The sequence below is a fragment of the Bactrocera tryoni genome, chromosome 3, assembly GCF_016617805.1.
Source record: "Bactrocera tryoni isolate S06 chromosome 3, CSIRO_BtryS06_freeze2, whole genome shotgun sequence".
Lineage (NCBI taxonomy): Eukaryota > Metazoa > Arthropoda > Insecta > Diptera > Tephritidae > Bactrocera > Bactrocera tryoni.
Window position 1 is genome coordinate 8,670,202 of NC_052501.1, and position 21,424 is coordinate 8,691,625.

Here is a 21,424-nt window from a genome sequence, read left to right on the forward strand (position 1 = left end):
GTTCATTCCCAGACGTTCTCAAGAAATGGTACTGTCTCAAATCACAACCTGGCGCATTTTGAGAAAGGATTCGGGCTTGCGTCCATATAAAATTGTTCTCACTCAAAAACTGAAGCCATTGGACCAACGTAAATATCTTAAATTTGCTGACTTTGCTTTGGAACAACTTGAAAACGATGACGATTTTCTTAAGAATATCTTTTTCTACGCAGAGTCTCACTTTCATCTGAGTGGTGCGGTAAATAAACAAAAATGTGGATTCAGCTGCGAAGAAAATCCACAAATTATTCATGAACAATCATTACATTCACCTAAATTGACAGTTTGGTGTGGTTTTTGGTCTGGTAGAATCATCGGTCCGTACTTCTTTCGAAGTGAAGATGGTGACATCATTACTGTCAATAGAGAGCGGTACAGATCGATGATAACCAGCATTTTATGGCTGCCATTAAAAGAAGTTGATCTTGACAGCAGCTGGTTCCAACAAGACGAGACTACGTGCCGCACATCACGTACAACAAACGAATTATTGCGAGAAAAGTTTGGAGATTCGATTATTTCGAGAAATTGTGACATTGAATGAACTTGAAACATTTGAATTTCGTCAACAATTAGGGTCCTTTTTTTAATAACAGAAATCATTGACACTTATTGGAAAATCCCGCGTTTAGCTATACATGGGTTAGTTGTCTATATTTCTCTTCTAGCTCAATCTAGACGGACAAATTTTTCAAATTTGCTTACTTTTTAGTTTCCAATATATACTTCGGATATGGCCAAATCGAACCTACAATATATGTAAGTATTCACAAATTTCTGATGGGGTAAATCCAGGAGCAGCCTTTATCAGTTCATTAGTATATTCAACATAGTCTTTAATTAATTTGACGAATAAGGACTGATCTCATTTAAAGGGATACATTTTTTCACAAAAATAAAAGATTTTTCAGCAAGACCCGTGTTGTAATAATTTTTTTGGGTTTTTGGATTTGAGATAATTTTAAGCGGATAAATCTTCCTTATCGTCCGAAAACTTTGTTTTTCTGATATCATCCTGGACCTGGAGATCGGTTACGTGATTAAGGCAATCCAAAACTTTTCAAAATGTACGTCCAGGATGGCCAGAAACATCAACTGATGATCAACACGTCAATGAAATAAAGGAATTGGTTTGACGATTAACAGTCAGAGATCTAACTGGTATTGTTGGAATATCGAAAGGATCAGTGAAAACCATTTTGAAAGATCTTTTGGGCCTGTAAAAGGTAAAGCACGATTGCTTCCAACAGCTCCGCGTTACCGTCTGGGCCTGCCTTCCCGATGAAACGTATTATTACTGGCGATGAGTCTTGGATATTTGCTTATGACCTGGGAACAGACAATCAATCTGCCGAACATCGTGATACTCTTTGGTTTTATGCGTCGTTTTTGCGAAGCTATTCGTAAAAAGAGATCGGAATTATGGGCCGACAAGTTTTGGTTTTTGCACCACGATAATGCACCGTCGCATACTGCATTGATTCTTGATGAGTTTTACGCTAAATTTTCAACCAATATCGTGCCGAAATCGCCTTATTTAGCTCCGTGTGACTTCTGACTATTGAAGACATTAAGTATGAATCGCTAGCATTGAAAACTATTCCGATAATTGACTTTAACAACTGTTTCGAGGGTTGGAAAGAAGGCTGGTATATGTGTATTATGATCAAAGGGGATTACTTTGAGGGAAACATCACTGATTTTGAAGAATAAATTAAAAGTTTAAAAATTATGAACAAAGTCTTACTATTTTTTGCTCATAGTAGTGTAACCCATAAAAATTTGTAAGTTTTATTACTTATCCAACTATGTACTAAAATAAATCAGTCTTTAATCACTGCATAAATTGCTTTTTCCACGAAAAACGACAAATTGCCGAACAAAGTGCGATATTGAAAACCGAGAAAGTGCTCATAAAATTTTGAAAATCAATTCTCACAACATACTACATGCCAATGAACTCATTGAGTTACAAATGTGGATGCATAATTGTCATACTACGAAGTGTAATTAAACACAATACGCAAGAAAAAAAGTACGAGCAACGAAATGAAGGCGATAATAAATCCAGAAAAAGGAAATTCCATATAAAACCCTTGAAACATTGTTCGCAATATAAGCGCGGAAAATCACTTACTACCGAAAATAGCAGCAAAGTATGAACGCTGCAGTGTAATGAAAAGGATTTCGTGAAGGTACGGCACTTTAGTGGCACGGCAAAGACAATGCGCAGGCGCAGACCGCCAACGCGTTAATACAAGATTGAGCGCGACAAATTTAGAGGCAAATTTAGACGGAAGACAAATTTATATGTGCGGATGTCTTTAATTTAGGTACTAAAAGTTGTTGTTTGTCCAATGTCCATTCAGCGCCTCCTGGATGCCTTCCAGATCTTTCGCTATGCCGCTTCTTGTCTCGTGTAAGTCTTTGCATAAAAGCAGTTGCAGAATCAACCGCATTGCAACAATGTTACTTTATCTACTTAGTTATTCATAAATGCACACAAACACAAATAAATATGCGCATAGGTAAGTGTCGCCATTTTGCTTTATCCGCCTGTCGGCCTGCGCGCCAGCCTGCCTTCGACAAAGGACAATCAAATGCCGATTTCTCTTCATTATTCATGCAAATGAAAATAGTTTGATTGTTCACGCAGGCGCAACGTGCCAACAGGATCATCGCATTATGCTCGAAGGATAGAGATTATATACCGCTGACGACACTAACACACAGTTACATCCATACAAACATACATACATATACATATATTCAGACATTCAGATATGCATTTATATGCAATGTAGGTATGTATTATATATAGTATTTGTTAGTATATGCATATTATTACACTGCGAAGGATCATTTGATTTTCCGAGAAACACAACAACATTTTACAACAATAATAATAGCCGTACTAGCGCATTAAATGTGTGTCTTTCCGCTTTTAGCCGCAAGGATCAACTGCTGACGCACTTAAACACATGTGTGTGCGCGTGTGTGTGTGTGCAGGGTATAACAAGCAGCAGATATCGCAAACTGGGCCTGACACATCGGTCTTTGTTTGGCGGCATTGTTGTGAGGCATATCGAAAACAGATTGAGTTCTTCAACTTATTTTATGGTTATATTTGCTTGTTGTTGTTGTTGTTGCTATTGTTGGTTTAATGTGCGTTGGATTAGTCGTAAATTTTCACAAAAAATAATAATATGCTCAAGTATTTTATGGCATTTGAAATGTTGTATGGAAATTTTTTGATGTTCTCAAAGACAAAAACAAAAAAAACACAAAATAAAATGTGTACATATTATTGCATGTGTCTCTTTGGTTCACTTATGTACATATATAGGATATAACATGTGCGATTAGAAAATGTGGGCAATACCCAAATCCAAGTAGCTCTAGGAAAGTTCTTATTACAAGGGTCTATGGCTTACAATCAAGCAGCCGTTATTAACAAAAACAATAACAAGTACTTCAACGCAGCTAAATTGAAAATAAAATAGAAATAAATAAAAATTAAAAAAAAAACAAATTAAAAAAATTTAAAAAATAAAATTTAAAAATAAAATAAAAATTTAATTAAAAATAAAAAAAAAATTAAAATTAAAAAAATTAAAATTAAAAATTAAAATTAAAAAAATTAAAACTAACATTAAAAAAATTAAATTAAAATTAAAAAACAAATAAAATAAAATAAAAATAAAAATAAAAAAAAAAAAAAAAATAAAAAAAAAATGTTTAAGAAATTAAAAAAAAAATGTTTAATAAATTAAACAAATAGAAAAAAAAATAAAAAGAATTAAAAAAAATAAATAAAATTAATTTAGTCGGGTCCATTGTATTGGTATTGAAACCTAGTAAAAATTAAAAAAAAAAAATGTTTTTGTTATCTCAGCCTTCGAAAAGCAAATGCAGAGAAGCCTCTCTTGGGCCCTAAAAAAAATTTTGCGACATTTAATAACAGCTTCACCACAGCTAATTTATAGCTTTGGGACGACATGACACGTTCAGAAAAGAGATTGGAGAAGTATGCCAACGATTTTTCCAGTCCTCGAAACACTTTTTATAAGCAATTTTTGGGATGGCCTTCAGGTCCTTCACCGAATTTTATAATTTTTTTTATAATTCTCTCCATGAATGTGGGATCGGAATTCGCACGATCCAGCATGTACAAAGAGACCTGTTTGTTTGAGGTATTTTTTTTCGAAAAAAAAATCAGTTTTATCGAAGCGAGTCGAGCAAGAACGCGTTTCATAGCCAAAATATCCACCAAAATCATTCGAAAGGACTCGCGAAGATGTCGAGCTTTCTTGCCATCTCTTTAACATTTGCCTGACTATTTTCAAGCATCATATCCTTTAATTTTTTAATATTTTCATCAGTTGAAGAGAATCCAATGGCAGAAGGAGGCATGTATTCAACGATCTCTCGACCGTCTTTCCAGGCTTAATACAACACGTAGACTTGTATTTTTGATAAAACTGGATCACTGTAAGCCTTTTAAAACATTTCCATCAATTTCGTACACAAAATTTGAGACAAATTCTTTGTTCGATATTTTTATCCATGGTAAAAATCGCATCGCACTGCTCAGGTGTACCAACTTGAGGGATGAGCCTGCTTTAGAACCTTTAAAAATCGTTTTTTGCGTAAATCTCTTTAAAAATTATCTGAGAATATGTCCCCAAAGTTATAGATGGGAATTCGAAATATTATCTAGGCTAGAGGGTGAATAGTGGCCGAGCGTCTAGTTGGTATACAATGAGCGCTTTGGCAGGAAGCGAAAACTTTGACGCGCGATTCCCTGGTTTTGCATTTTTACGATTTTTCTTAATTGGCGCGCAGGATAGAAAAAAACTAAATGTCGTATGGAATTGGGGCAAAGTTTATTACCCTTGGCATTAAGTTATCTTCTATTTAAACTAAAAAAACTAAGAAAAATATTTGAAAATATTTTTTAAATAACATAGAGTAATTGTTTTTAATAAAAAAAACAATTTTTTTTGAAATTGTTTAAATGATCTTAGAATTTTACACTATTTTTGGAATTTTCTTAGTTTAACTAGAAGATAAATTATTAACAAATATGAATCTTTTTGAATTTTTTGTTTCAGATAGAAATTGCTACCTGCATCCTGCCCGATAAAAGGTTTCGTATCCAAAAAATTTGCAGATGATATTTAAATATATAACTATAAGCCCCAGAAATTTCGCTTTAATCAATTATTCCTTTCCCTCCCAAAAAAAACCTCAAAAAAATCGATTTTTTAGGCCTCTAAAGCAGGCTACCCCTTAAGCAGCTGCTGTAAACGTAAACAAACTAGCTGTCAGATCGCGCTCATATTCGGCATATTAATTAAGGACAGTCCTACTAACTTAGCAAAATACATTAATTTGAAATAATATTACTCCAGGAATTTTATTACAATTTCCAGGTGCTTTTTTGTCTTAATGTAAATAAATATGGTCATAAATGTATAAATATGTGTGCTCATATTTACTATGTACATATGTATATACATAGATATGTAGATATAAATAAATAAAGTAAAATGGTTGCAGTGTTCACATCATCCGCACTTTCCGGATGCACCCCACAGTGTTGCTTTTAGTGACGGTGTCAGAGCGCGAAATTTCCTGAACGACTAATTAAATACATATGCACAGATATCCATAATGCTCTTTGTACAAAACTGCATATTCATTTATGAAAATCACACATGCTAAGTTTATATAAATTGGAACATACACATGAAGAAAAAATCAAAAAATCTAAAAATCTAAAAATCTGGCATTCATATTCACGAAATTTGCATAAACTCGTTTGGATATAAAATAATGATACTAATAAGCTTGCAAAAAGATAAAAAATATTTATAATTTGCCAAAACAATTCACACATACATACATACATATATACATATACTTATATATGATACTTATTTATATGCGATTACTTCAAAATCAAACAATGGTTGCGATGCAAATGTGCAAAGTGCCAGACCGCGCGCTATAACTCCGCGTATAAGCGCCTGCGATTAGTTTAACCCCAAGGCAATGGAGCGGAAAAAGAGTAAAACAATTGCCAAAAGAAAAAAAATAAACAAATTAAAAAAAAAACGAAAAGAGCCGCCAGAAACTGCAATGGTGAACGCTTTCAGGTCGCAGCAAAAGCAAACTGACAAACATACATATACATATATGTGTGTATGTATGTATGTATGCGTGTTTTTAGGAACATACATATTATATACATATGTATGTATATTTGCGACTAAATTGCAAATATGTGCAGTCAATATAAAATTTACATATTTTTTATGCTCAAATGTGTGCGTTTCCCTACACACATTCATATACATACATATGTATGTAAATATATATGAATACTGATATGCTCGCGAGTTTATAGAAATTATGTGCAACCAACAGTTACCAAACCGCTTATACCGCTCGCTTCATCGGCGCATTTGAACGCGGAAACCGGTCAGCTTAAGCCATGAGGCCCCCCTCCGGTGCGCTGTGTGCGTAACGCTCGAGGCAACAGTGTTGACACTCGCCACACAGCGTCGCTCTACTTTTAATCCAAACTTGTGAGTTGTCACATACATAGTTTAATATACACACATATGCGTGTATATGTTTGTATGTGTATTAGATACCCATAAATGTATAATGGCTTTTATCAACGCTGCTGCCGCCATTTTTGACACTCTTCTATCTGCGTTCATAACGGTAACATTAATGGCGGTTTGTTATTGTGGCGGCATTCCTAAGCGACCTCCATAGAATGCATTTTTCGATGGCTGCAAGCTGTTTAGTGGCTAAACTGCTTTAGAAGAGTTATATTAACGATTTTTGTCAGGGAGTTTTCAGCTGGTGGTGGCTGTTTTTCACTGTGCCGCATGTGACGTAGAAACTTTCTAGAAAGGTAAGGTAGGTATCTAATTATTAGATACACAGGGTCCGGCACTCGAAGAACCGATTAAAAAAGCCATAAATTCGGTTTGGAAAAGTATTTTTATTCATTCTTCGATTACCTGTCGGACCCTGTACTATATTGTAGTTTTGTATATTGTTTTTCGGCTTATAACTCTTTTTCATTTTTTCATTTTGTTCACTTTGGAGTTTTTTAGGTGAAACTAGATACCGCTTTGGAAAGGTTCGGTGACGTCTCGGTTAACGTAGACCGACTTAAACTTCGACGGACATACCCTTGGTTCATTTTCCGACCTTTAATTGTTTACTGGCAGTGTACGTAATAACCTGAAACAGCAATTATATTGACAGACACAGGGAAACCAATTAACGAGACAAATAGTCGGATAGTTAGCTTCCAAAAAGTCTTTCTGCTTCCGAGTGGCAAACAAATTAAGCCTTATCCAGCAACTTAGTGCATTGGGTATAAAACCTGATTCTGAAGGCTGCGCTTTTGTAAAGATAATGATCCAGTGTCTCATAATCTCCACGCACGCTCTGCATTCCGCGAACTCTACTTTTCCCCATTTTGTGTAGGTGAAATCTTAAGGGGTTATATTATGAGTTTCCTCGGGTAAAAAACAGCATTTTTTTCTTATTTCATTAAAAAAAAATTAAATATTTTATTATAATTTTTTATTAAATACTTTATTAGAATTTTTTTATTGTTACAATTATACAAAGAAATTTTGAAATTTTTGAAAAAAAAATATATTACAAACTCGGCCTTTGCGACGCCATTTCCGGTGACGCTTCGGAAAAAAGATGCGAACGCGTTGGCAGGATAACTGCTTACAATATCAACGAAAGTGAAAAAATACGTGTTTTAGTTAAAACCTTAACTTAGAACTTGGACGAAGGCAAAGAAATGAAAGTTGGATTTTTGGTAGATATTTTTACAAAAAAAATTTATATTTCAATGAAAATTTCGCGACATTTATTTTTTTTTCAAATAGTTGTTATCGAAAAACAAGAAAAAACGTTAACTTCGGCTGCACCGAAACTAATATACTCTTCACAGGTGCATTTCTTTTAGTAACTATGTGTTCAGTTTGTATGGTAGCTATATGCTATAGTTAACCGATCTGACCAATTTCTTCGCAGATAACATTGCTGCCTTAGGAAATAATCTATACCAAATTTGGTGAAGATACATTGTCAAATGTGAAAGTTTTCCATACAAGAACTCGATTCCGATGGTCAGTTTACATGGCAGCTATATGTTATAGTGGTCCGATATAGGCCGTACCGACAAATGAGCAGCTTCTTGAAGAGAAAATGACGTTTGCAAAATTTCAAAAGGATATCTTAAAAACTGAGGGACTAGTTCGTATATATACAGACAGACGGACGGACGAACGGACAGACAGACATGGTTAAATCGACTCAGCTCAACATACTGATCATTTATATACATATATACTTTATAGGGACTCCGACGCTTCTTTCTGGGAGTTACAACCTTGTGACAAACTTAATATACTCTGTTCAGCGTATAAAAAACGCGTTTAAAGACGGAGCACTTAGCCTAGCTAACCCCGAGCTCACAACTTTCTAGAGGTGTTGTAGAATTTAATAAGACAATGAAAAAATTAATGATAGCTTCCCAATGATGACCTATGCTATCTGCTATGTTAGTAAGCTCTCTTATGCCTAGAAGTAGGAGCAAAGCTATCCCAAATTAACAGTATTGTATGCTCTATGTTGGTGCATTACTTGAAACAATCGTTGAAGGAGCCGAATGACCTGGAGCAGCTTATGGGAATCGTGTATGCAAGTGCCCCTCAGCGGTCTAACTCGTCTGCCTTTTCATTTCCCTCTATTCCGGTTACCCAGATGATGCTAATTGAGGTACCTAATAAGAGTCTGATGTTTGGTTTTAGCACTACGGCTAGCCCAAATTACCGTCTGTCTATCCACCAGAAGGTTTATGTAGTTGCTAATTACAGCAGAAGCCTACTTGGCACCTCCTGTTATGCGCACAATTTCGCTCTGAAAGACTGAATTGTAGTCATTTAGTTTGAAGCTACCTTCTGTGTATGGATTGCTTCAGAAGAAGCCCGCACCTATTCCGATTTCACGCTTTGATACGTCGGTGAATATGTAGATTTCGTCGTTGGAACTGTCGATCAGAGAGTCATTGCTACAGTTTTCTCTATTGGGGAATGAAAAAGTTGTGTTTATTTCTATGTAAGCCTTCCTTTCTTGGTCGCACTTGCCAATTTAGCGCGAGTTCATTAACAAGGTCGAGTATGATACCATGCTGACCCAGAGAACTTAAAAGAACTTTTTAAGTTCTCTGGCTGACCCATTAGAAAACACATGTAGAGTGTTGGTAAACCTGCGTTATCTCAAAGTTACTAAATGATAGAAAATTGATGTCCAGTTTTCATAATATCGGCAGATAATCCCTGAACAGCGTATATTAATTTTGCCACAACGGAAACGGCTCTCAATTTTGAGATATCGATTTGAAATTTTGCACTTCCGTCTTTCCCCAAAAAGTTGCTCATTGGTCGGATCTGCCGATATAGGACCACTATAGGATATAGCTACCATAACAACTGGCTAATCAAAATGTAAAGTTCTTTATATGCCAATTTTGTATGTATATCCGATAAAAAATTAACCTGTGAAGGGTATTATACACACAGTTACCATACAACTGAAGGGAATGTGTTTCTTCGACGAACAACAAAACATCAACGATTTTTCAAAAGTCAAAATTTCATACGATAAAATCTCAACAACTTTGTCCGATTTAATGTGGGAACACTTAAACTCCAACAAAGCGCAACAAAGCACACACACATCTACAAAGATATGTAGTTGTGCAATGGCCAAATAATGCCGAAAAGAGGACGAATGAAGCATTTGAGCATTGGCTTGGTAGCACAAATGTGCCGCCAGACACGCAGCACGTGTTGCTATTTCCGTTTTGCGAAAACAGCAATAGAAGTGACGAGACGGCGGCACAGCAAGCAAGCGACGAAAAAAGAATCTGTGAATGGGAAGCGAAATGTGCGGCGAAACGAGAGAAGCGAGAGAAGCATATAGATAGAAAAATCAGAAAAACACAAATATATATTGTTATTCAGCGAATTGTAAGCCCTAGGGGTCAGCAGAAAAATATGCTAATAATAAATTTAAAATGTGGCTAATTAAATTAGTTACAAACAGGGCTATTACGAAGCGTTGAACGCACTGCAAATATCTAGAAATATAAATAAAAGTGGATATGTAAGCAGATGAGTGATAAATTAGAGAAATGAATGGTCTAACGGGCATAGAGACGAAGAACCAGCACATGACAAAGCGATCAACGCGCTATAAACCGTTTTAAGACAAGTCAATGGACAGTGGAGCGTTCAAAGATGCCATAATTACACACATACATACATACAAAAATATATACATACATCCACACATGCATACATAAATATATGTACATATATGTACATCCACACATACATATGTAGATATATCATGTTTAGCAGTAACCGAAATTCTGCCACGCTATCGAGTTAAAATATTAAAATCTGCATATTTTCAAATTTATAAATCTTAATATGCTGCCACAGGGCAACAACCACTTATCACACAGTCCAAAAATCATCAACCATTAACGCCAAGCACTCTGTTAGCTGTCAAATGCCGCTACTAAGCGCAAGTTCCCCCACTGCCTAGCACTTCTCACTGCATTACATAGACTTCTGCTCCCTTGCCGCATGCCCACTTTACCACATATCATTTACTTAATTAAATTAGCAGCCATTTGAATGCGCGCATTCTCAATTCTCATTGATCGACACGATCGCCATGATCACATTGATCGTTAGCCGCTGATCGGCGTTCAACGCTCGCTGCGCCATGTGATTAAATCTAAATTATAGCTGTGTGGCATCAAATTTTCATCATCAACTTATAGCGGCCACTTCATTAGCACCGAGTTTGCGCCCAAGTTAATCCTGAAAAGACAATAGGATCAAGCGATCAGCGAGCCAAAGGCGCACGGCCATATTACAACATATGTATATTAGTATGAGAATGATTTTATTTCCAAAAACTTTGATTTGCTGTGATTTCTCGCAATTTAAAAGTCATTCAATTTACAGTCAATTCTATGGAAGTGTAAAGGGTCCCGCTTATTAACCGAAGGGCATATAGATTTGAATTAAATTGGTGGTTTCGTGGTTAATGCGGGTTGCCAGCGGGATTATTAAATTATGTGAGAATTCTGAGCGAAAATTTTTGCGAATCATATGAGGGTAAATGTACTCTCATCAAGTAATATATAAATAGATATTTGATAACTATAGTTAATTGAGTGAGAGTATTAATCAAGTGGCGAATTAACGCTGAACTTGGGGGGATAATTTTAATTTTATAAGCCCTGCAGAGCGGGTAAAGCAGCGTTTTTAATTAAGAAATCCAAGGATGATTAAGTCATTTTATTCTTTCCACTTTCAAGTGTTTTTATTATCATAAAGTTAATGATAGATTTATGTGCAGTTTGGGTGGTCTAAGAAGTTTTGAGACAAGTCTCAGCAGTCTTGAGCTTTGCTTAATGAACTTCTATGCAAAAAAAAAAAACAAAAACTGTTTAATATTATAAGGGGTCCAATATAAGTAAATACGTTATTTGTGTGCCTAACATTGTTGGAATCAGCAGGAAATCTTCAACGTACGATATCATCTGATCAAATTTGAGATGGACTGATCCATTTAAACTGCTTTTTTCACAGATTGATATAACCTTTTTATGATCGTATGAAGTTTGATCTCCATATGTCAGTTAGTGTTATTTTAACAGCTGTTTGTCAACGACGTTTATCGGGCGATTTTTACCGTGAACAATCAACATTATTGTGATTCCAATGGAATCAAGGCTGGGGAAACGTTGAAAACTGATTCAAGGCATTCAGTGAAGGTGGTGAAATCGACAAAAACTTCTCACATGCGATCTACGACAACACCTCCTCTATTTGACAATCAATGCTGGGCTCGTACCAAAGGATCTTAAACTTTTGCAAAAATGACATCGAGATGTCGCAAAAGAGCTGTTTACCAACGGAGCTGAGGACCCCACATTCATCAAAACGCATTATTCCTGGTGACAAGACGCGGGTTTATGAATATGCCTTCGAAACTGTCCAACATTCTATCGACATACGGTCCCAAAATGAGCCAAAACTGAAAATGCCAAAACTCGCTGAAGGAAAAATACTGACGTCTATCCGAGCCGAGGCTCATAGCAAGTGTAGAAAAACTTGGATTAAATGTTGGCATGATTGTATTGGCTTAGGGGTCTATTTTGAAGGTGGTAATGAAGATTTGTATTAAAACACGTGAACTCTTTTTTACCAGTCCAGGTCAAATTTGATCAGATGGTATTTCTAACATGCAATCCATCTGCAGCTTAAAATATTTAACCCCCACACCTTCTTATTCAGAACAAATATCTGTGGTCTGCTATTGATATTATCTGGTCAAGAAATAACTATAAAACGAGTTAATATCCCTGAAATTTTTGCACCTTTCAGAGACGGGTAAAAATTTTCTGTGGCACGGTATCAGAGATCTGTGTGTTTGACTACTAATGCTTTGGCAAATATGGTAATATAAGAAAAGGACAATCTAACGGTGTTCTCATTAGGAACGCTACAAAAGTAGACAGTTAGGGATAGCAAACAACGCTATATTTTTTCCCGCTCTTTCGACATTTCTTGGTTTGCCATTTCATCATGAAAAGACACATGATCCAACGAGTTGAAATTATATTAAAATTACTACCGAAATTTAGAGTCAGTGGCCTCAACTTTAAGGGCGCTACGTCCAATTTATGGTCGCCATAATCGTCCTGTCAGATCAGCGATTGAGCGTCTAGTGGAAAAATTTTAATCCATAGGCACAGTACAAAACGCCAGACGCCAGACGCCAGCGCATCAATTGAGAAAACCCCAAATCCATATCTCAAGCGTTGGGCATCTTGGTTTACATCCTTACAAGATCAACTTGACGCAAGAATTGCAGCCGCTTGACCACCAAAATCGTCGTTTGTTCGCGAATTGGGCTGAGCAAGAACTTGATAATGATCCGGATTTTCATTGAAAAATCATCTTCAGCGATGAGGCTCATTTCGTCGCAAGAGGTGCTCTGAATGACGTCTCTTGACTGTCACTTGATTTTCTTATTCACAGTTTATTCTCACCTATCTACTTGTTTAATGCTCCCTGCCGGATCAAACTGATTTTTTGAACATTCCAACCTGCTTTTCTCAAGTCATACATATGTATCCCTTTCGTATTTAAATACATACATACATCACTGGGAAATCTAAACAAGCTGCTAAATGCACTTGTAACACTTTCTTTATAAGATTTTCACACTCTCCCAGTGAGCAAACAAAATGCGGGGTTCCCAAGCTTAACTGCTTTATCAAAGTTATTAAATAAACACTTTTTGTAGCTTCTCAACAAGCATTAAATACAGTATTGATCAAACAAAATAGGGAATTCACGCAAACTTGAGCTTCTATAAAACACTTTTTAACAATAAAAATCCAAGGTAAATATATTTTGACGAAATAAAAAAGCAAAAACTCTCTATTTGCATAAAAAGAGTTAAAAGAAGCTTAAAATAAAATGCCGTGGGAAGTTGAAGGCATCTACATAATAAAATTGCCTACAAAATAACGAGTATGTACACAAACAATTAACAACAACAATGTAATTGTCTATTTGGTGATTTCTTGTTATTAAGCCAACTTTTTCATAGAGAAAGAAGGAGACAGCCTCCTTGTTGTTTTTTATACCCTGAACTAAACACGAGGAATTAGCAATCAGTTTTTGAGATAACAAACTGAAATTACGCATACGTCCTTTTCTCGCCAAGAACCTACTCATTTGTCAGAACCGCCGATATCGGACTAATATAGCATATAGCTGCCATACAAACTGATCAATCAAAATAAAGTTCTTATTTGAAAAACTTTTTTATATGAGTAGATATCTTCACGATATTCGTCATGGACTATTGTCGTAGACAACGACACAATCTCCGAACAAATTGTTCAAATCGGACTACTATACGATATAGCGGTCATATAAGTTTTTCAAATAAACCCAAGTTTTTGTTTGAAAAACTCTTTTATATGAGAAGATATCTTCACGAAATTTGCCACAGATTATCGTATAAGGCAATACTACAATCACCGAACATATTTTTCAAATCAGACCACTACAACTTATAGCTGTCATACAAATTGACCGATCCAAGTCAAGTTCTGGTATCGAAAACTTTTTTATTTGACAAGATATCTTCATGAAATTAGACACAGATTATTTTCCAAAGCAACTCTGCAGTCTACGTGCATATTGTTCAGATCAGACCACTATAGCATATATGTAGCTGCCATACAAAATCAAGTTCTTCAATGGCAGCTTTTTTATTTGTGAAGGGTATTAAAGCTTCGGTGCAGCCGCATTTAACGGTTGTTTCTTGTTTGTCTGTAAATCAATGTAAATAAATGTGACAACATGTACGCTGTTCCTCAGTCCTAACATGAAGCTTAAAACAGACAATTCCAATTATAACGCTAAAACAACAAGAACCTTTAATTTCTAAATAAAACCCATTGATTTATGATTTGAGTGAAATTGTGTTGCCACCTGATTAGCCAGTGCTGTTAGAAATAATAACAGTACAGCACCTAGTTAACTAATTTGGGCTTCGCAGCTTCTTCAATGGTCAACGGCTTGCAATGAGTAACGTTCGGCTTCGAAACAGCTCATTATTGTTAGTGTTGTTGGTAGAAGTTGAAAACAATAGCAGAAACATCAAGCAACTCAAATAATACAAAAACAATGAATACAACAACAACAATGTCCACAACAACAACAATGACAACTAATATTATTACAACAACAACTCTAAAAACCAACATACTCACAACAACAACAACAACAGTGAATGGCAAACGAAAATGTCTTCAATCCACACAAAGAAAGCTGTTAACCCGCTCAAAGCGCGAAGTGATGAAGTGACGAATGAAGCGACATACTACTATAAAGGTATGCCATTTAATATTCATTTAGCTCACTAACAAATAATGTAAATATTTAAACAATTAATTCACATATGCGATCAAAAAACAAGTGTGATTTTAAATTAAAAGAAATCTTGGAAATTGGACAGACAGCACGGCGCAGAGCAAACAAGGTGCGGAACACAGTCACACACACACGCACACAAAGTGAAGCACAGTTGTTGGCCGTGTGACAGGAAGGCACAGTCAAATTGACACCAAGCAGGTCCCACAGCATGCAACGCTATGTGAACTTGGCTGCCGCGCAGACTGCAACGCTACCCCTTACCCCGCCGGCGAACCAGCTATTGGCTCCAAAGCGATGAGCGCAAAAAGCAGCTCCTCATCAGCGCGGTGAGATGTGTTGATATCACAAACTCTTCGAGCAACTGAAAAAATATAATTCATTGTTGTCGGCATCACACTGAAGGCATTGTATTCCAGCAACGGTTTATTTACATGCTAACAAATATATTCACTCACCTGCAGGTGTATGCGTGCGTGTGTGTATGTGATTTCATTTTTCGATATTGACTTAATAATATGACGAGTTTTTGATTTCTCACATTTACCTGCGCGCCGCTGTGGACGCTTTTTTATGACTTCGCAGCGAGCAGCACTTAGTCATTGGCGCGCTTTAATTGAATATAAATATGTGTGTGTACAAATTTACATACACCGAATTATTTACATAAATGCGACTATATAACTGTGTACATAAGTACATTTCAAATCCAACACTTGCCCCACCACCAAGCAGGCGGGCGAGCAAGCAAATCGAAATTAATGAGAAAAGTTAATTGAATTTATTTATCGTCATAATTCACACCGACGCCAAAAATGCCTGTTATATAGTTTATTGATATTATTATTTATTGCTTATTTTCAGCTGATTGCATGCTTCTCAATAAAACGTTAGTGAGTCAAGTTTTATTTTAATTGAATTATTATGAACCGTGGCAGCTTGTTTCCTAGTGCATATGGCCATCATTGTGAAAAAAAGCACCCGGAAATTGTATTTATAACCAAATTTCGTGTACTGAATCCTTGCCAATGTTAGAAAAGGCTTACGGTGATTCAGTTTTATGAAAAACACAAGCCTGCGCATGGTTCAAAACCTTCAAAGATGGTCGAGAGATCAGATCGATCAAGACAAGCCTCATTCTGGAAGACCCTCGACCTATGCAACTGTTGAAAATATTAAAAAGTTGAAGGATATGGTGCTTGAAAATCGCCAGGCAAGTGTTAGAGAGATGGCAAGAGAGCTCCACATTTTTCGCGAGTCCATTCGAGTGATTTTGGTGAATATTTTCGGTATGAAATGCGTTCTTGCTCGACGCGTCTAGATAAAGATGAATTTTTTTTCAAAAAGAGTACCGCAAATAAGTATCTATCCGATCCGACATTCTTGGAGAGCAATATAACAGCCGAAGAGTCATGGTTTATTTGGGTGACATACAAACAAGTCAACAATCATCGGAATGGCGAGAAAAAAACGAGGCAAAACCAAAAAAGCCACGCCAAATTCGCTCAAAAATCAAAGTGATTCTTATTGTTTTTTCGATATTCGTGGTTTGGTGCAGGATGAATTTGTTCCGGAGGGACAGTCGGTCGGACAGTCGATAAATCAAAAGGTCAGTAAGGAGTTCTATTTGATCGTATTAAGGCGTTTGCGTGAAAACATCCGCTGAAAACGTTCGGAATTGTGGAAGCACCATTCATGGTGTTGTGTATAAAGTTTTAAGTGCCGATTCCGCTAAGTTATAAAAGTCGTATGTTTAGTCAAAATTCTCAAGTTTGTCAAATAATCTTCCCGAAAACCCAATCAAGATAAACGTATAAAATACAGCTTTTCCAATAAGAGAGATATGATTGCTTTAAAAAAACGCTAATTGTTAAGGAAATTGAGATGTTTTTTATTTAATGTTTTGAAGTACAATCGAAACAATAAGTTGCGAGTATAACACCATTCAAATTACCTACACGACTTATGTATCTTGCAGGAGCGAATTCTATGAACCCGATTTTCGAGTACTTTCCACTAAATCAAGTCGTTTGTGAAGAATAACACGTTCAATATTGGCTTCTAAAGCTTGAAAAGGGTCTGGTTTATTGCTAAAGATCAATGACTTCAAATAATCCCACAAGAAGTAGTCCAATGTTGTTAAATCACAATTCCTTGGAGGCCATTCAATGTCACAATTTCTTAAAATAATCGAATCTTCAAATTTTTCTCGCAATAATTCGGTTGTTGCACGTGTTGTGTGCCACGCAGCCACCTCTTGTTGGAAACAGCACGGAAAATATGTTCAAAGTAACCTTAGAGACGCCTCAACGGCACCCAGTAGTATTTTTGACCAATAGACTAGTTTAGCCATTCAAATATCTTTCGACAAATTTTAGTTTGTTTTTTGTATAAAAATGTATCTCTTTTTCTAAATTTCTTTTGTATAATACATATTTTATATTTTTCTTTCTAAAATAATAATCAAATGATAAATCAAAAGTCGGATTTTACAAAAACCCCTTAAAATTAAACAAAAGTGGTTGAACAACAAGCAGACACACATACACAAACACACAAACATACACTTTATATTGACTCTTTATGACATAAGCATTTTGATTTATGCATTAACATTTAATCAAATTAATGATTGAACACAAATCTATTACCCGTGAGCTGATTATTAAAATCATTGCATGCTTGCTATAAAGACTTTTTTCAACATTAAACTGCTGTATTCGACGTGGTCATAAAGCTTTGCTTTTATATAAACAAAATAAAATAAATAAATAATGTACGCAGCGTGTTCCAGTCAGAGCTGCCGTAAAATCAAAAATCATAATACACCCGTATATGTACAAGGTGCGTTCCAAAATAAACAGGACTTAAAAAAAAAAACAGAAAAAATGTTTTTTTCGGCAAAAATCAATTTATTTTATTCAAAATAGTCTCCTTCTGCTTCAATACAGCTTTCTGCACGGTCCAAAGGCATGTCGAACGAGTGTTTTAGCTCGCCAGTATGCCGGTGCAAGCCTTTTGAATGGCCTCTACGTCTGCATAACGCTTTCCTTTCATGTGCAAATGTATTTTTCCGAAAAGGAAGAAGTCGCACGGTGCCATATTAGGTGAATACGGAGAGTGGTTAATGGTTAAATTGAGATTTTTGGTCAAATAATCGGTCACAAGCATCGATCTAATGTTGGATTCTGAGCAATTTTTGGTCGCCACCTTTCGTAAACCCAATTGTTCGGTCAAAATACGATAAATCGATGTTTTGGAGATATCCAATGCCATTTCCATGAATTTCTATGATGAGGAATCGGCTGATTTTTGATGAATTCACGCACAGTTTCGATGAAATTTCCGGTGATCACGGATTTTGATTGGCCCACATTTAAAAAAAAAAGTAAAATTTTACTAATTTTACAACAAAATTTAATGTTGGCACTTTGTTCGAAGCTCATTTTCGCACCGATAACACAAACATACTGACACTTAAAACGCAATAACTTCACTTCCGATCAATGAAATGTCATAAAATTCTCACTGGACAATCGATAAGATTTAGCAGATTCTAATGCACCAGTCGACATAATATATAGATGGCGCCACCAGTGGGCGCTAGATTCAAAAAGTCCTGTTAACTTTGGAACGCACCTTATGTATGATATGGAAGAGATTTACGAATGAGTGTGTTTGTATAATATTTGTATTGAATTGTACTACGTTCAGACATGGCGGTTTGAAGCATTTTTATTATAAACTGTGTTAAGAATTACCTGTATTTCTTTGCTTTTAGATTTTAAAAATTAATCAAGTGAAATTATAGGAGCATCAAGTAAGTTTTCGAAGACATTTATTTTACCGCTTCACCATCTGATAACAGATTGAATTCTTTCTGCATCCAAGATGCGTTCCATTCGAAATAACTAAACTTAATATTTAAATCGCCTTTTGTTGTCGGTTGTTCGTTATTATAATAAAATACTACCAGTCCGTGTCAATTTAGATCAGATGTTAAATATCTATAGGTACCATTCTTTTCTATCAGTGAATGTAGAAACCCATTTTACAGTATTGACACAGAACTGGAACTTCGAGACTTCGAGGTTTCTAGATTTCTCCGTTTCAACTGACAATATAAGAATTGTGAAAATGTTTCAACATTTTTATACCCTGAAGTAGTTTGCTATGAAGCTTGTAATAGCTACAATAGCTCGCTGTCCATCTGTATATACGAAACTTATACCTCAGTTTTACAGATATCGATCTGAAACCTTGCACACGTCCTTCTCACTCTTAGAAGCTGCTCATATGCCAGAACTACAGACTACTATAGCCTATAGGCGCCAAAAAAACTGATCGATCAAAATCAAGTTTTTGTATGGAAAACTTTTTTGTTTGACAAGATATCTTCACGAAATTTGTCACAGACTATTTTCCAATGTAACACTACAAACCCTGAACATATTGTTCTGATCTGACTACTATAGCGTATGGCTGACATACAAACTGACCAATTAAAATCAAATCCTTGTATGGAAAACCTTTTTATTTGAAGTGGTATCTTCACAAAATTTGGCATAAATTAGGGTTTAAGGCAAATAAGCAATCGTCGAACGTACATATTTCTCAGATCAGATCACAATCTTATATAGCAGCCATAAAAGCTGACCTCTTTATATGATAAAAAATATACACAAATGAAGCTATAATACTTCGATGCTGCGGAAGCTATTATTTTTCCTTGTTTATATAAAAATTACTACACACAAACACAGGTTCACACCGCCTAACAAGGGATTTTCATAGTTTTTGGTTGCGTCACTTACCAAATCTTCGCCTAAATCTGGATCACGTTCACTTTGATTCGAACGACGGCCAGTACAATCCATATTATATAATTGCATTTATTAAAGCAACAATTTTTTCACTCGCTTCTTATTTTGCCACAAGCTTCACGTTTTACACAAAATTTGTCGCAATTAGTAAAATACGCGTATTTCCACATATACACTCACACATAAGCACAGTTTTGCGAGAAATACTTCAAGCTTAAATCACTTTATTTGAGCAGCTGTTCAATTAGTTGTGTGTAAGTTTGTAGCTTTATAAGATTTTGCACGCACCCGAAACCACTTGCAAGCTGCTATTGTTGGTGTTTATCAATTTGTTGTTGTTTTTATGAAATCTTCAATATTGGCAATTTTGTCTATGTAAAATTGCATAAGTCACAAAAATAGTAAAAAAAAAAAAATCTTGCTCAAATGCGTGGGTTACACAACAAAAACATTACACAATCCCACCAACGAAGCCTTTAATATATATGTATGTACATAAGCATGTATGCATGTTTGTTTGTCGCACAGCGTTCTTATTTTAAGGTCCAGCGCGTGTTGATCGTGTATTTTCAAGAAAAATGAGAAATAAGTTGACGATGTACCGTTAAAAATGCTCCGCAGCACTTATGAAAACCATGCAGCTGCGCTAACGCTGACATCACAGCCACCGACGCAGACAAAACAGCCGTTGTCAAAGTTGTTGGCGCTCGTTGGTTTTTTTATTGTTACTGTTGTAGTTGTAATTTGCACTGGGTATGAGATTTCTTTGTTAAATTAAATTATATATTTTTCGCGATGTTTTGTAAAATTATTATTAACTTTATAACTTGTTTTTTTTTTTTTTTAACAAAATACTTTTTTTAAGACTCGCCTGAAGTTTACTAATTGGCGCTGCCAAGTCTTCTACAATTTGATGCACTTTTCATATAACATGATTTGCACTCGTTTTTGTTTGTCTGTCACCTGTGCTTGTTTATGCGTGTTTATGCATGCAAGCACTGCACCGTTACTTGTTTTTACTATGCCTTTTTGTGTTTCTCCGTACAAATTTCACACACTTTGCTATTGTTATTGTTTAATATTTCTTTTTTCTTATAATTTTTCACTCTTCTCCGCTAAGTTTGCATAACATTGTTTCATAAATTTATGAATTTATTGTAATTAGTGATTTTATTAACTCTTCTCGCCTCTGTCTTGCACAATCATTCACTAAATTGCCACCCTAGCGCCTTCACGCAATCGAATTCCAATATAAATGGCAAATTGGCAGAAAACCCGCTGAAGCAAAAAATAAACAGTATTGTGTTCTTTGAGCGACAACGATCCAGACACGAATGAGTACGACCAACAAAACAACCAGCTAAGCGGAGCAACGCAGAGGTAGCGCGCAGCCACAGCAGAGCAGCGAATTGGTAGAGCGCCGATGAAATATACCAACTTTAACAACAACAGGAAGCAGCAACACTTCGCTGC

At 35.7% G+C, this 21,424-nt stretch overlaps 1 protein-coding gene across 2 annotated transcripts in view; it reads right to left on the minus strand.

The window, feature by feature from the left end:
• Positions 1 to 20,398, minus strand: part of LOC120771766 (protein dead ringer) — an 82,688-nt gene extending 62,290 nt beyond the window's left edge. Inside the window, exon 1 of one of the 2 annotated variants that reach the window (XM_040099950.1) lies at positions 19,943 to 20,398. In XM_040099950.1, the coding sequence (XP_039955884.1) occupies positions 19,943 to 20,020 (78 nt within the window). In that variant the 5' untranslated portion in view covers positions 20,021 to 20,398. The remainder of the gene's footprint in view (positions 1 to 19,942) is intronic. The other variant, XM_040099951.1, reaches the window with a different exon arrangement.
• Between the last annotated feature and the right edge of the window lie 1,026 nt (positions 20,399 to 21,424).